This window comes from Myotis nattereri (genome assembly GCF_964212035.1).
Source record: "Myotis nattereri genome assembly, chromosome: 12".
NCBI classification, from domain to species: Eukaryota; Metazoa; Chordata; class Mammalia; order Chiroptera; family Vespertilionidae; genus Myotis; species Myotis nattereri.
In genome coordinates, this window is record NC_138087.1 from 48,222,002 (window position 1) to 48,238,427 (window position 16,426).

The window sequence follows — 16,426 nt, forward strand, 5'->3', positions numbered from 1 at the left end:
AGTTCTTTTGGGGACACATGGATGACTTCACCAGCTAGCACACAGCTGGCACTCAGTGAATGAACCCCAATGCTCCGAGCTGTTACTAATACCTATCACTTATAAATGAAGGCGTGAAAAGTTGCTCTGGCAAGGGAAGTCAGCTACTATGAGAATGTGGAGAGTCCTCTGACCTCCTGGGTTATACCAGGCAACTTTTCCCAAGGAATTTCTAGTAGTTGAACCAAATATTGATAAAAGATGGTATCAACTTTCCCAAGGGGGGGAGGAGAGCAGTCCCCCAATAGCTGATATGAACAGAAACGCAACAAAAGCAACTATAATAAAGGAGTGAAATCCAAGCCAGCAGAACCCAGTGGATGCAAGAACCTTGCAAAGCAAGCTGAGGCAGGCACAGCCAGAGGTCACAGGCAGCATGCTCGATCCTGTGGCTGGTGGCTGAAAAGAATGCAGTAACTAGTGAGGAGGCAGGTTACAGTCTCAGTTTAGCCACTACTAAGATGTGCGGATCTTATCTAGCTCATTTGGGCATCATTTCCCTACTTTTACAATGAGCCGTGGCAAGGCTGACCCTGTACACCTGACTGCTGAGGTGTGGAGTAAATGACGTGATGTGGGACAGTACTTCCAGACAAGTTATGAAGTACACCGCAGATTCGACCTTGGTTCCCATGTCCCAGGAGGCAGCGTGCTATCCCTTCGTATTTAGAGAGGAGGGAAGTAGTACAGGAGAGGACAACTGCCCCCCTACGCCCTGACTAGTAAGTGGGAGAACCAAGATCCCGGTCCAGGACAGGCTGGTTATAAACCTGGAGTTCGAACCTTTACTGTAGCTTCCATATCAGCACTACCGCTGGCATTTTCACCTCAATAGGGAGAACGTGGGCCCAGCAGGAAGGAGACACCCACCCTGCACTACAAGAGACATCAGACATGTCAACATATGCGTGCACTTCTTTACAGAGCCCTGGGCCCAGGAGGCTTGGAGGGCTGGAGTGTCTGGGCTAATTCTAAGATGAGAATAGTGCAATTATGATTCTGGAGTGTACTCTTACCTTCAAGAACCAGGAGAGTGAAGGTGGTGGCTGGGGGTTGGAGGGTGTGACAAGGGATCATAAGAAAATCAGTCATATTACTCTAAGATTTCAGCAAACGAAAACAGGTCCTCAGGACTTTAATTCATCTACGATGGTAAAAAATTTTCTCTTTGCCAATATGACACTTAACATTTCTTAGGGTCGGTACATCCAACCCAAAACACCTATAAAATCCTTTACTTCTTTCCCAGGACTTTTCCAGTTTGGCATCCCGACAGAACAGAGGGCTTTATTAACAAATCACTACAAGTTGAGGACTTCAAAGTATTAAGATAGAAAACTTTTTGTTTGTTTCCTTATGAGGTTGACTATATTGCTATTCCTGTTATTAAAAAGGCAAATGCAGAAAAAGCAAATGGATATGAAAAAGTAAATTACCAGAAAGAGAAACCAAGAAGAGATGGCCTGATCAATAAACTGGGAGGATCTCTGGCCAAAGTTGACACTTATGATTCTGTGTCCTAGGCCCTTCTTCCTCCATCAATTAAATATTTTCAAATTTGTTGATGTGCTGAGGCAGCAACGAGGCTCCAATGCAGGAAAAAGATACAAACCAAGAGATTTCATGGACAGCAAGTGAGACAAAAATAAATTTAAAATACAGCCATTTCAAAGCTCAATTCAAAAATTCTAGCCACAAATCCAACCACTATAGGCAAACAGCACAACTACACAAGAACTGACAAACTACTTATATACGATAAGCAGGAAGTAATTTCTGAAGAAGGGAGGAGGTAGAGAAAGAGAGGGTTAATTGTCTGGCAGGTTAACGTACCTCACATCAAAAGAAAGGGCCTCATATGTCAATATAATCTCAAGAAATTAGCTACACATTCCCAGATGATCGAAGGGTAGAAAAACAGAAGTGAAACTAAACCCACATGGTGATAATAAGGCACAAAACAGGTATGTTATTTTTCGTATTTAATAGACAAAAACACCCAAATGTCATAACAGGTAATTTTCAAATCCACTAAATAAACTGGCTGTGGAATCTAGACATCAGAGGAACCAGAAGTAAATTCAGTAATGGAAAAAGGGGGTGGGAGGACACGGCCACTGAAGTGTCCTTTGGCCAGAAGCCAGGGTGGCCTCTCTTCACAACATGTTTCCTAAGAGGCCATTTTACCCCAAATGTAGTTAACGTTTTCTTTTCCCTTTAGGCTCTGACTCCTAAAAGGTACTTTAACGATTTATTTAAATAGTAAACAAGTGGGTGGAAGATTTCCCAATTACATGTCTAGCGTTAAAACACAGGGTGAAGGAACCTGGAACTAAGATGGAATCTTAAGCCAAACTATTATTAGTGACTTCTAGGTGCTACGAGGTGGAGCACAGCCCCCAGTATTTATGGAGGACAGCAATGCTCCAGGGCTAGAAAAAACGTCTCCACAACAAAGAGATGTCAACCTGACTGAATTTCCAAACCTCTTTCGCCAGTGATCTACACAGAGCTAGGGAATACACTGCCTACAACTAAAAATGAGTTCCAGTTAAGCTAACTAAACAATGCCAAATAAATCTCACCTGAAGGATTTGGAGACTGTCAGGGTTACCACTTATAAGACAGCACCACTGCCCTGCCGGCCGGGCTCAGTGGTTGAGCGTTGACCCATGAACCAGATGATCAGGTTTTGATTCCCAGTCAGGGCACATGCCTGGGTTGTGGGCTGGATCCCCAGTGGGGGTTGTGCAGGAGGCAGCCAATCAATGATTCTCTCATCATTGATGTTTCTGTCTCTCTCCTCCTCTCCCTTCCTTCTCTGAAATCAAGAAAAATATATTTTAAAATAAAAAATAAATATATTAAAATAAAAACCAGCATCCCTAAACTCTAAAATGCAAAATGTGAACCTCCTTCTGGAAGGCTGAATCTCAGGGTTTCCTACAGTCCTGGGCTCATCTCCCACCAGTCAATGCAGCAAACAGTTGTTTACTGGGATGCTCCAGGGAAAAGAGGACTTCAGAAGCTTCCATTCTTGTGGGGAAGCAGCAGATACAAATGACATGTGGACATCAGTTTACTCAAGGCCAAAGGTGAAAAGGTGGCACGAGATGTTACAAGGTGCCACTGGAGAGTGATCATATATGTGAGGTCATCAGGAAGGCTTTGTGAAGAAGGCAGCAACTAGAGCGGTCTTTGAACAGAAAATACTTCCTTAGGAAGAGGAGAAGACTGATGAGAAGGTAAGCTGCTCAGGATAGAAGGAGGAAACTTCAGGGAAAAACTGGATATCCCATCTGGCCTGAGCACAAGAAGCAAACAGACATGAGGCTAGAGTGATGTTATCGAGGGCCCTTGAATGCTGCATGGGGAGCTTACATGCAACTTTTGAAGACCTCCAAGCAAGAAATGGATCAGAGATCAGATAAGTACTTTAGAAAGGGGAAAACTCATCTAGGATCCTTTTGACAAAAATGAGTATAAATAAGAATTTTAACAAAAGACTGAGTAAAATGAGAGTTAAATAGGAAGAATCAAAGGCTAAGTTTGGGCCCAGATATCAGAATGGGGAATATGCCTTCAGCAAAGATATAGAAGTTAAAAGAGACCAGTGTGGGAGAGGGAAAATAACCATGTTAATTGCAAAACCCTATCAAGATCTTAGATGACTTTAGCACCAAAAACAAGTACAGGATAATGGCGACATGAGTCATCTTGCGCTCATCCAATTTGATAAAAAGAATGTAAGGCCACGGGACCTTTAGCATATGCTGGTTCCTCCAGCTAGAGGTTATGCCCTGCCCTAGGAGGTTAATGCAGCTCAGAAAACACTTCTGAGAATCTTTCTTTGACCCTCCCCGCGGATGGGATCAGCCCGTCACATGCTTTCACAGAAGAGTTCCTCTGTCATAGCTCTTATCTCAATTATAATTAGGCATTTATTTTTTGCAATGATTTGATTAATGTTTCTCTCCATCAGTAGGCTGTGAGCTCCCAATAGGGTCCCCTATGCCCATGCAGCAAGTCTTGATGAAATCTGTGGAAGAGAGGACAGGAGGGGGGTAACTGTTTAGATCTCAGTGAGCAGATGGTGCAGGAACCTGAATCACATCCTACAAGATAGGGCTGATGCAGGGACACGTTCAGCCAGAAGAGACGCCTCGTGGCAGATGGTGGTCTCCAAACATATCTGAGGAGCTGTCGTGAGGATGATGGATGAGCGGCACACTATGTGGTCTCAGGGGGAAGGAGAGAACTAGGATTGATGGGTAAAAGTTCCAGGGAGACAGATCTCAGCTCAAGGGCTGGAAAAGTTTTCACACAGCTGGAGAAAACTTGGATTGTGCCAAGCAGCAGCAAGTCCCCTTCACTAGATACGCTTGGTCAGAGGTGCACAGCCACTTGGAGAGGCTATCACAGGAGGCGAGCCACAGATGAGCATTCACACCAGAGGCATCTCAAGGTCCCTGCTGCCCACACTGGACTCTCCTGGAGGCAGGCATCCATTTGTTCCCTGTGCTGGGAGCTTATCTCACTCTGTCCCCAACAGCCCACCCTCTCTGTCCCTTTTCCTGGAGGCTATTCCTTCTGCACATGCGTCAGCCTTCAGTGTGTCCACCTCACCCCAGGAAGCCCTGCCCTTCCTAGCTGGTCATTCTTTAAATGTTTGCCTATAACCCACTGCTGTCATCACAGTACTTATCACTGACCGCACACATAGCTAAAGCATTCGTTGTTCCTTTAACGTCTCCACTACATCAATAGGCCCCCAGGCGGGGAAAGCAAACATTCTTTTGCCTGAAGCATGCCCACCGTCCAGCACAAAGCCTGCCATGCAGTTCCTGCTCAAACATCCATGAATAACCATCCAAATATTTCCATTGGTATTTCTCAGAGAGACCCTTGCAAAGCTTTTTCCACCTTGTTCACCCAACTCTGGACTTACTGGTTTGTCTCCCTTTCTCTTAAGTGTCTCAGACCAGTGCTGGTCTAAGTGTGGTCTGCAGACCTTTGCTATTGTCAACTCACTGAGAAATGTTTATACAACAAAGTCAGTTCATGACTCTTATACTGAAAAACTGGGGTCCTTTGTGTCGTCCCCCATTCGTCTGTGTTGTGCGTAACAAGAGTGTCAATGTGCCAAACTAGGAAAAGATGGGTCTGTGATCATAGCCGGTAGAGGAGCACTGTCTCGAGCAGCATCACTTTACTAACCGGAAAGAAGTCACTAATTCATGGGTTGATATGGGTATAAGGCTGTACAGCCCAGATCCTGTTGACAATGGGAGTTCATTTTGCTCTGATATTAACTCCATCTTGCTCACATGATATGCACACATCAAACTTGAAAGACAATCCTAAAAAACAGGTTTTAATTGTTTTAGACAGCAAGGACCGCTCTGATCCAAAGGCCAACACCAGTGGCCATTTGACCCAGGGGAGAAAAGCACCCTCCTATGTGAGAGTCACAGCTTTGTCCCCGTGCCACTGTCCTTGTCTCTGGGCGCCTCATAGCCTGTTTTCACTGCTGTAAGCACAAACCCAAAGTGCTCACAAGCCACGCACAGGAATATTTTGGCTCTAATAAGCATGACACCAGTATTATTGTTCACTGAAGGTTTAATCTTTGTGTCTAATCACGTTATTGACATACACGATACTGTATACAAACACACACAACACTGTATACAAACACACATGCACAAATACTGGGAACTAGGTGTCCGTTAACCATACCCTGCACAACAGCCTTGGAGACCAGCAGTGTAGTTCATACCTCTGCCCACCTTCCCTTTAACTTCCTCACATATCGCATTCAAGGTGGGGTCTTGGCAGCGAGGCACATCTCCTACCAATAACTCTTGAAACTGGCTTTCCTTAATGGTTGGTTGAACTTAGCTTTATGTGCCCATTATTCTCCCAAAGATCCACCAATGACTATGAATTACTGCCTTTTAGCACAACATTACTTGTTTTCCCTTTATCTGCTCACCAGACAATAGGACACCCAACAGCTACCCTGCCAGCAAAGCACGTATAAGAAAAGCCCATCCTGGACGCAGGGCCACACACCCACAGAAACACAGCACATAGTAGCTGATGGGTCTGTAATCGGAAGGATCCACCAGCTAAGGAAGCATCTGCAACACTCTTCCACTCCCCAAGCCCACTCTTCCCTGGGCCTAAGATGCCACCTTAAATTTTTAGCACCTCTACTAGTTCCTAGTGTAGAGAAAGCCTAATCTCATCATTAATCAAATTACTACGAAACAGATGTTATAATGCATGAAAAGTGAACAACAGGAATCTGCTTTCCTAAAAGCAGGTGATGGGAATAAAGAATTCCATTTTATCTCATGCTCCTGGTTTAGGTGAAACAAGGCTCCAATCAAAATCACACAAGGATGACCAAATTGTTGAATGGGCCACGCAAAATAATGCAATAATAATGTTTGCTTTCCACTTTATGTGTCCCTTGCAAACACACAAAAGTAGAATTTAACAAAAATAAACTGAAGGCCTATGACATGTACCTCTATTTAGAAAAATCAACAAAACTGGAACAGGCTTTTCTGCCATCTTCTATCCCAGAGAAAGGCAGAGTACTTGCTAGGAAGTAAGACATATTTCAATTTTGCTTTAAAAAAAAAAAAATTGAGAACTTTAGGAATTCTTGGAAATCACATTTCTAATTACTAACTATGGAAAGCAAGTGATTTCTTGTGACGCTGGAGGAATAACCACCAGGGCTTTTCAAATTCTGAATGCTTTTCTGCCCTTTAACCTGTCTTGCTTCCCCACACAGGTACTCTGCTCTTATAATTCTGAACCTCTCAGAGTATGGCACCTAGCCAAACTTTACTTGGGGGTCAACCTCGGATGTTGGCATCCGACAGAACATACCCTTTTCAAACTCGTTTCTACCAAAATAGGGAGCAGGTAGCACTGAGCTGGGTAAAGAGACAATATGTTTCAAATTTCTGAGATTTCAAGAGTTCATGACAGGTTACCGCCCACCACACAGTCCTGCTGGAAGTCCCCTGCAGCTACCCTCTAACCACATGGCAAAGCAGAGCAGCTTTCTGCCGAAAGGTCAGGGAGGAGGGCCACCCACCCCTGGTCCTTGCAGCGCTCCCCACCCTGTCTCCAACAGTTCTCTCCAGAAATAACAGAATGCATGAGCTCACCCACCGGGAGAAGACAGGGGCATGACACCTACAGGGTGCCTATTTATAGGCAGTGTTAACACTCCTCAGGAAAAGACACTAGAAATCTCCTTGGAAACACCCAGGCCTGTGCTCCCTTTGGAATTCTGATCTGATAATATCCATGACTAAGTAACCGCCTTGAAAATAAAACTGAGAAGTTGGAGGTACTTACGGTTTCCCCCCAGGGATTCCTGCCAGGTTGGGAGGGATTGTAGGTACTCGCATGTGAGGGGGAGGATCAAACCCAACCTGGAAACAAAAGAAGGCATCGCAGACTCAGTTTCTACAGGGCAGGCATTGGGGAGCATCTCTACAGATGTCTCACAGGAAACTCAGGTCCCCAAAGCAGCTTAAACAGGAACAGTAGCACAGGTTAGCAATTCCCAGAGGAAATACATCGTAAGAGAAGCAATACAACCAACTCTAAATACAAGACACTTCCTTCTGGGGAGGGAGAATGGAGAGGGATCTCTTGTGCACTGAGCCAGCCTTCCATGGCCAATACGGGTCTGCCTGGTCCTGGCAGGTACACAGCGCAGCATGCTGTCTCAGTCAGCATTTCTCAACCTTGACACTATGGACGTTTTGGGCCAGTTTTTTGTTGGGGGCTGTCCAGGAGAAGGCAGGGTATTTAGCAGCATCACTGGACTCTATCCTCAGTTGTGATCATCAGAGTATCTCCAGACATTACTGAATGTCCCTGGGAGGCAAAATCGCCCCAGTTTCATACCACTGGTCTAAGTTAATCCTTAAGGATTCATACATGATTTTGAGCACCTTAATCGCAGTACTTAGTCCCTCAGCTGCCCACTTGGCTTTAAACTATCCTGTCCTCCACTGCACTGCCCTTCCTGCAAGTGAAACATAAGGGAAGAACCAACAAATGAGAAATGCACATGACATACTGCAAACAACCAAGAGGAAATATTTTCAGACTTCTATTTGCTATGGGTTATAAACTTTCCCCTTGTCCTGATGCAGTCAAGGGCTCCCATTCAATTTTTCCTTTCTGCAGTTTTGTATCTCCCTGGTCAAAAATAAGGCCAGAGGGACAGCGCCCCATGGTTTCCGTCCCTGTTGTGTTTACGCCTGTTGCACTGAGGTCACTCCTCACACCAAAGCCATTCTATTGGGTTTAAAGAATAATATAGGCATGGAAAGAGAAAGTTTCAGTTTCTCAAATATTTTTTCCTAAGAATTAAAGAGGGGAAAAAAATACTCAAGAAAACGAATGAAAAGGCTTCTGTGAGCTACTTGAGTTATTTCATCGCCTTCCAAAAAAAAAAAAATCTACTTTGGTGGGAGAAAACCAGATGTCCCCTGAACCGCTAAAGGAGCTCCTAAACACTGCCTTTTTCATCCACAAAGAGAGTAAAGCAAAAAACGTCTGGCCGTCACTGAATGGAGCGGCATCTGGATGAAGGCGAACAAGGCGAAGGCAGGCACGGCGAGGACACTGGGTCTTTGTTTCTGCTTTGTGGGACCTGCCACCTGGGCCCGCCATGCTCCCAAGGTCACCTACCATGGGGGAGCGCCCGTAGGCCACCACAGCGGCAGCAGCAGCCGCTGCGCTCATCTGCGGGGACATGTTGTGGAGGCTGGCGTAGGCGGCACCGGGGCTGGTCAGCTCGCCGTTCATGCCCGCGTGGGGCACCATTCCAAATGGGGCGGGGTATGGGCCGGGCACTGCCAAGGGCGTCCTCAGGCCAGCCGCTGCAAGGAAGCACAAGGCACACGTGACTCAACTGGCGGTTCAGGGAGAGTTTTTAGTGTTCTTCATTAGGGGGAAGGAAAAGAAGGAGGACTGTGGGATGGTGAATCAACTCCAGTTCGTACACAGGGCCCCTTCTTCCCCAAAGCTGAATTCATTTGGAAAGAACAGACCCCAGGGGAAGCACTGCCCACACATTTCCTCCTGAGCAGCACTGGGAAACCAGGGGGAATTAGCAGCATCCCTGCACCCAATTCACACAAGGCAAACTGAGGTGAATGAAAACCTGGTCCTGGATTTACGGGAACCAAAGCACGGATTTAGAAGAAATATCCTGGAGCCTCTTTTCCTTTGAGCCTTGGGAGGTTACTCTTTTCCTTTCCCAGAGGAAGATCAAGTTGAAGGTTATGAGTTTACTCAATCATAGGCTGGAGTCTCATTGAAATTCTCCAGATTTCTACTGAAAGAGAGATCCCGGATTCCTGATGGACCCGCAGAAAACTGGCCCATTGGAGTAAGCAAGGAGTACACTTGGGCCGGCCAGACAGGCCATTTTGGTCAATATTAGCGAACTCAAGACACACAGAGTGGGAAGGAGCTTACATTCGGAATAATTATCAGAAACTTGACTGAAGTCCATGGGATTTGGATTATTTGGGAATAAAAGTCAAATGTAAACAGCTAGAAATAGGACAGGGTGAAGCTGCTGAAACCCAAGGATGAACATCTGCTTCTTATCAGGGCTTTTCAAAGATAGGAAGGAGGGAGGCAGGCAGTAACTACATTTTATGTTCCTGGGGAAACTGCGTCACAATAGGAACAGATGACGAATCAAGCTGGGGAAGGACAAACAAAACAAAGCACAAGAAGAGGCGATGCCCTACCCGCCTGGTTAACGAGGGGGTCCATGGCTGGAGGCTTGCCGAGGCCGGAACGGAGGCCTGGAGTGGCACTGGTGCCCGGTGTGGGCATGTCACTCCGAGGCGTCGGTGTGCTGGATTTCAGAACAGGCGTGCTGGCTTTTTCATGCTGGTATCATTAAACAAATTAAATGAGTATTATTTTTAATCCAAGCCCTATTACACAATTTATCACAACAGCAGCTGGAACACTGGGCACCTTCTAGCTACTCCCTCAGCCAATTTTCATAAATCCACACAATGTTGACAGCATTAACTTGTGATCAAGAAATGTTGACCTTTCCTCTTCCTGCCAGAATTAAAACCCTAGCGAGAGACACAGAACATGATTACACTTCTTCCTCCGCAGGTTTTTATTTTACAAAGTAGTTTTCCATCAGGCGTGTGGACTTTGGATCGAGGCCAAGTCAGAAGGATGACCATCCAGAAGAAAGTTTCTGGTCACTCAGAAAAAAATGCCGGGTCACCAAGAATGCCAGAGGGAAGACCACTCTTCTAATCTTGCCTTTCGTGGCAGTGGGAGTGAGACTAATGGTGAGACACAGCAGGGCCGCTGATTTTATGAGACGCAAATCAGCATCCCAGAGGCAAAAGCCCTAGATTAGTCCCACTGTTGTGTTTGAGAGAGATGTCTAAAATGAAGAGATGGTGCTCTGGCGTTAAGCATCACTGCCTGCTTGCCTATATAACCCATGCGGACCATTAGCGCAGGAGTCAAGGCAGATACAGGGTGACAGAGTTATCTTCTTTAGCCTCTTAACCTTTCATGTCCTTTAAATCCATCTGAGAAGCTCTGTGGTGCAATAGCAAAGAACATGTGCTAGAGAGAGAGACCCCCATCTCTGTCTGGCTTTGGATCTGATGGGCTTTATAAACTGGCAAGTGCCTCAGGCTTCTCTCCCCATCAGAGAAATGGCATGAGAAATGACACTGTGTAAGGATTTACTATAGTCGGTTATGGCTCAGCTAGGGTGAGTTAAGAGATGACACACTCCACAGTGTTTGCTGTCGGACTGAAAGCAACGGGGGCTCTGCTGCAGCCCCGCCCCCCCACTCCCACCCCCCCAGCCCCGCCGCCTGGTTCCAGGCTTCCCCCAGTGCCGCCTGGTGTGCACCACCAAACTGACCAGCAGCCCAATCACAACATGCCCCGACCGCATGGTTCCGTCTGAAACCAGGTGAAAATGTACAGCTGAAGAAAATGAGGACTTCTCAGGACTTAGGAGGTCTGAACTATTTGCTAACTGGGAAGTTTCAGAGAGTCTGTGCTAGGAGCATACCCCTCAAGTAAGAAGGCAAGGAGCATAGAATTGTATCTCCCTCTCATCATGGCCCAAAAGAGACAACTGAGAGGGAAAGAGCAACACTGTGTGGGAACAAAGAACAGAAGAGTGAGTGTCACTTTTAAACACTTAAAAATCAATTCTCAATCAGTAAGAACCCCACATTTCAAATACTTTAGGGTCCTCCGGTTCACAAAGAAAACTTAACTGCTAACGAGGCAAGTGAGAGTTCTTATTACTTACCAAGCTCATTTCTTTGGATTTCAAAGAAGTAGAACTTCCTGAAGAGGCGGTGGATGCTGGGCTGCTGGAAGCATCTTTCTTTAGCAGGCGGTTTTTGTCGATCCCATTTTCTCGGGGTGAGTGGGCGGGGCTTGCTCTCGGAGAAGAAGGGTCCTTAACAAGCATAAGCAAAGAGTCCATGATTTTGCTTACAATGGACAGATCTTTCTCTATACACTCTTATTTCCACGCTAATCCTCTAAAGTAAAGGAAATGCTGAAAGTCTAGATTTAGGGGACTCGAGGGTATGCCCACTAACACTGTTCTCCTTAAAAGGATGGTATTTGCAAATATACCCGATTAGACACCATAAAGGAAAAAAAAATCTGGGAACAACCATCTCCCTTCCCATGTTCAAATACTTTGCCCAACGGGCACAGGAAGAAAATGAGCACCAGGAACCCAATTTAGGAATCCAGAATGACTAGGGAAACATTTATTTTAAAGGAAACAAAAGTTCAGGTCAGGTACAGCATGAACAACCATTAAGTTCTCAATGGATAAAGGTGAAAGAAACCAAAGCACTGTGGCTCCGCTTCTTTTTCTCACAAGTCCCTCTGAACATAAAGTTTGATAAAGAGTGTAGTTACCTCATTAGACACATCTACAACTAAATTGTCATCGCTTTTGTCACCATCACTGTCCTGGAAAAAAAAAAAAATTAAATTCCATTTATTAAAGGTTTGAAGCCCAGTTAAATTTCTATAGTTCTTGATATCAGGCAGACTAAAAAAAACAACGCCTGGGGTAAGCCTATGGGCTCCCTTAGAGACTGCCAGCCTTAGGAATGAATCCGCCTTCTCCCCTTCTTATCTGACCTGAGGCTACACAAGCCCCAGGCGGGATTTCTGTTGCAATAGCATACCAGTTATATAATCACAGCCGGCATATGAGGTGTGGCACATAGTTGTTTTCAACCTGAATTGCCCTTACAATCTGAAATCCGCATTATATCAGGTCTTTTCTCGTTGGATTTCAAATTATGAACACAATTTCATGTCACTGCTTTTATGTGCATCACCTTGATGACAGCCAACAAATCTAACGTTCACAAATAATTGCTTATAAAGACAAACTTAAACCATGTTCCCATGGGGTGACTCATTACTATAAAAAATATAAAGCAAACAAAAAGTAAAAACAACCAGCATAAAATATTTTTGGAGATACAGAAGGAAGACAGGGTGGTAACAGTGGCGGGCACCAGCATCCTGCAGTAGTAGGGCTTTCATCGTCTCTTCATAAAGCCATAGTTTGATAATCAGAGGAAACTCCAAGGTTGCACTGAGTTTGAAAAGGCTTCAGAAAAGCTGTCCAATTTAAAGATATGATCACTCTTCAAGTTTGAGGCAGGCTAAAAAAGGCAGTTTACTTTCCTAGCCCAAAGGCCTGACGTCCTTTGGTGCAAAATAATACAATGAGCATACAGAAAAAGTAGGCTATCACAACAGGTCCTAATTCCCAAAGAGAAGTAGGCCTGTAGTTTATGACCTAAACAGTCCTTTTCCTGATGTCATTGTCAATTGAGAATAAACAAATAATGTTTGAGAAATATTAGTACAGTGCAAATACTACCCACATTGGCCTTCTGTGGGACACAAGTCCAGGCTGGAAAGTTACCCTCAGCTTTAAAGTCAGGTCTTAAATGTTTTTTCTAACCGTACCTAGAGCATTACGTGTGGGAGACATAATTTACTTTCTTCAGTAATGTGTTACTTTAGACACTGTTATAAAAGCACCATGAAATTCACCAATAACAACATAAAATAACCACCAATGAGGAAGCCGAGGCAATTCAAAATAGTCCACTGAAAAATATTTTCATGTAATAAAAGGAAAATTAATACTAAAGAAAACTTGCATTTGCTTAGTAAAGCCCACAGAAAAGCTTAAATATTTCCAGGTGTACAGAACCCAAAGCTAGAGTGGTGATAAAATAGAAGCTAAAAGTATTTCCCTTTTAGAAAAAAATTTTTTTTATAGAAATAGTTAATGTAACTGAACTGACAAAAAGTAGCCAACAATTAACTTATTATAACAGATCTTTGAAGTGAGTCCTTAAGTATTCTGTAATTTAAATCTTAGCTTTGTTGACCCTTCTGCCAATATAAACCTTCACAGTACAGTATTCCTGGGTCCTGAGGTCTTTGTCCCAGATTCTTTAATATCGCTTCAATACACCCTCAATCACCTATACAATTAGCCATACACGCATGTTACAAAACAGACATGCAGAACTATGGATTGTAGCTCACTCATTATTAAATAACTTAACATACATGAGTAGAACAACTTGAAATTGTATTGGCAAATTTCCAAATTTCTGATATCATGGACCTTCTCACTAGCTTATTAATAGTTGATGCTATATATAAAATACCTGCCCAGGGCACTGGCTCTGGGCAAAAGATAAGGGGCAAACAATGTGCTAAAAGGCTTGGGCTGGAAAGGACCAAAAACCTGGGTTCTTTGTATATTATTATTATTATTATAGTGCAAAGTGTAGACCAATTCAAAGGACCTCTGACAAAATATCCACCCTAAGACCTCGGTTTGGGAATCCTAGCACAGTTGTTAAGAAATGGATTCTGGAGTCAGACTGCCTCCAGGCTCAGCCACTAGCTCTGACCTTGGGCAAACCACTTGCAAGGTATGTACTTTAGTTTCTTTATAAAACAGAGGTGATAACTGCCAAACCGGTTTGGCTCAGTGGATAGAGCGTCGGCCTGCGGACTGAAAGGTCCCAGGTTCGATTCCGGTCAAGGGCATGTACCTTGGTTGCGGGCACATCCCCAGTGGGAGGTGTGCAGGAGGCAGCTGGTTGATGTTTCTCTCTCATTGATGTTTTTAACTCTCTATCCCTCTCCCTTCCTCTCTGTAAAAAATCAATATAATATATTTAATAAAAAAAAAAAAAAAAAAGAGGTGATCAGAATAGCATTCAAAAAGGTGTTTTGTGGCACCACAGATCTTACCCTGCTCACTTTAGCAGCAGAGGCCCAGGACAAAATGAAAATGCAAGTCCTTGTTAAAAAATTGAGAATGTGAAGATGGTTGAGAGTAGAGCATTAGAACCAAGGGTGAGGCAGGGTCCTTTCACAAGCAGGGCCCTATGCAACTGCATGCCCATGAGGCCAGCCCTGCGTTCTTGTGTCTCCGCTTAAGAGAAACTAAAGCAGGAAGCCTAAAATTTAATACTAAGCCTGGCAAAAGGATAATTTACAGATCTAGAGGGAAATAAAATCCTGGTGTAAGACTCTATTCTCTTTATGGTATTATTTTAAGGGCTGTGGATTATCACTAAGATCTTAGAGTACTTTTGTATACTCACGTGGAAAATAAGCAAGTAAGCAACAAATATTATTTCAAGTCCTTTATTTACTTACATAGTGGCTGGAATCCTTATCATCCACCTTTCTTTTTTTGATGTCGTTGGAAAATTCAGGCCCATTTCTGCGTTTATCAGTGCCTCGTAGACTGTCTGGGACCAAGAGGGAATTACTCTGCAAGATAAAAAAAAATTAATCAAAGATTTCTTCCCAGGTCTCTTTGTACACATGAAAGCCCAACCTGAACGTGATAGCTGTTTTAGAAAGGTGATACCAACATCACCTTTCATTCCATTTAATTCATCTCATCTGAAGACTGGATGGCAAACATTTATACAACTTTAAGTACTTAAAAGGGAGACCCTGACTATGCAATCAAACCATTTTTCGGGCCCTACTCACTTAAAATGTTCTGCTAACTGTGAGAGAAATGGGAACTTGCTGTCTATATGGGGACGTGTTTTTAGTTTTTCCCACTGCAACTTCCTGGTCAAGAACATGAATGGCCTATGAGTAAATCCTGAGGTTATTCTATTAGACTTATTCTGTGACTGCAAGTCAGAGGGTGTCACTCCTAAAAAACGCCAGGAGAATAGGTGGGATTATCAGCACAGTTTACTAAGACAAATCAACACTTCCTGCAGCAACAATGAAGAAACTCCTTTAAGTTCTTTTAATTTATTGTTGAAAGTAAGATCTGATGCTCCTGGTGAAAAGCACTGAAATTTAAGACCCAAAGAGGGAATTTCAGCCAGTGAATCTTCAAGGGCCAGCCCAGTTCCCACACATAAAAGCAGGAACAAGGACTAATCTTTTCCACAAACCACACAGGATACTTTCATTTGCATGTGCTGAGTATGAACTGTTGACCCAAAGAAAAGAGGCATTTTAGATATTTGGGGGTCACATGACATGATCTGACAGCTGGTCAATTCCCATCTCCTCTGGGCTAATGCATCAGAACATGTTACAATGAGTTATTTTAAGGGCAGGATTAGCATATGCAAGGGGGCAATTTGTTCAGTGATGTGTTACAGCCTCGAACAATGCTGAGCGAGCTGTGCAAAAACCTCCTTTCACAAAGCAAGATAACCCCAATTTCTGAAAGATGCTGACGAACTAAGAGGAGGTTGTTCAGGGCCAACAGACAATGATGTTACCTTCCTCTGCCACAATTCAGAAGAGAAGGGTCTGCTGAAAACCTTTGCGTTAGATCATCTCTGATGCACTGCATGTACCAGGAGCAAATCATTTACATATATTTTTAACCACCCTGGGTACCTAACTAGCCTGCAGTAATCAGCCAGGTGGCTGGCTCTCAGAGCTCCCAGGTGACAACTGTGGACCCCACCATAGGGGCCTCCACAGCTTAACCACATGCAGCAAAAAAGAAAAACTAGGAACCAGAAGGCAGCCTGATGCCTCTCTGCTTACTTCGGGGGCTGACTCCGACCTCCGTTGAGCTGAGCTTTTCATTCATGACTGTTCAAGCTACACAAAAGCCAGGAGGCTTACAGAAAAACAGGGGAGGGACCACTGCAATTCAATATAAAGAAGCTCAGAGTACTGTCTTTAGCACAGGGTGGGGGACTGAAAGGTGAGCTGGCTTGGTCCTTGAACTACCTTGGTAAATGTCTGCTAAAAATTAACC

At 44.2% G+C, this 16,426-nt stretch overlaps 1 protein-coding gene across 2 annotated transcripts in view; it reads right to left on the bottom strand.

Moving 5' to 3' along the window:
* Positions 1-16,426, bottom strand: part of LOC308528008 (transducin-like enhancer protein 1) — an 89,197-nt gene that overhangs the window by 13,763 nt on the left and 59,008 nt on the right. For both annotated transcript variants that reach the window (XM_081103461.1, XM_081103462.1), the window contains exons 9-14: positions 14,833-14,949; positions 12,037-12,090; positions 11,408-11,560; positions 9,846-9,990; positions 8,773-8,963; positions 7,423-7,499 (exon numbers count right to left, since the gene is read on the bottom strand). In XM_081103461.1, coding sequence (XP_080959587.1) covers positions 7,423-7,499; positions 8,773-8,963; positions 9,846-9,990; positions 11,408-11,560; positions 12,037-12,090; positions 14,833-14,949 — 737 coding nt within the window. The remainder of the gene's footprint in view (positions 1-7,422; positions 7,500-8,772; positions 8,964-9,845; positions 9,991-11,407; positions 11,561-12,036; positions 12,091-14,832; positions 14,950-16,426) is intronic.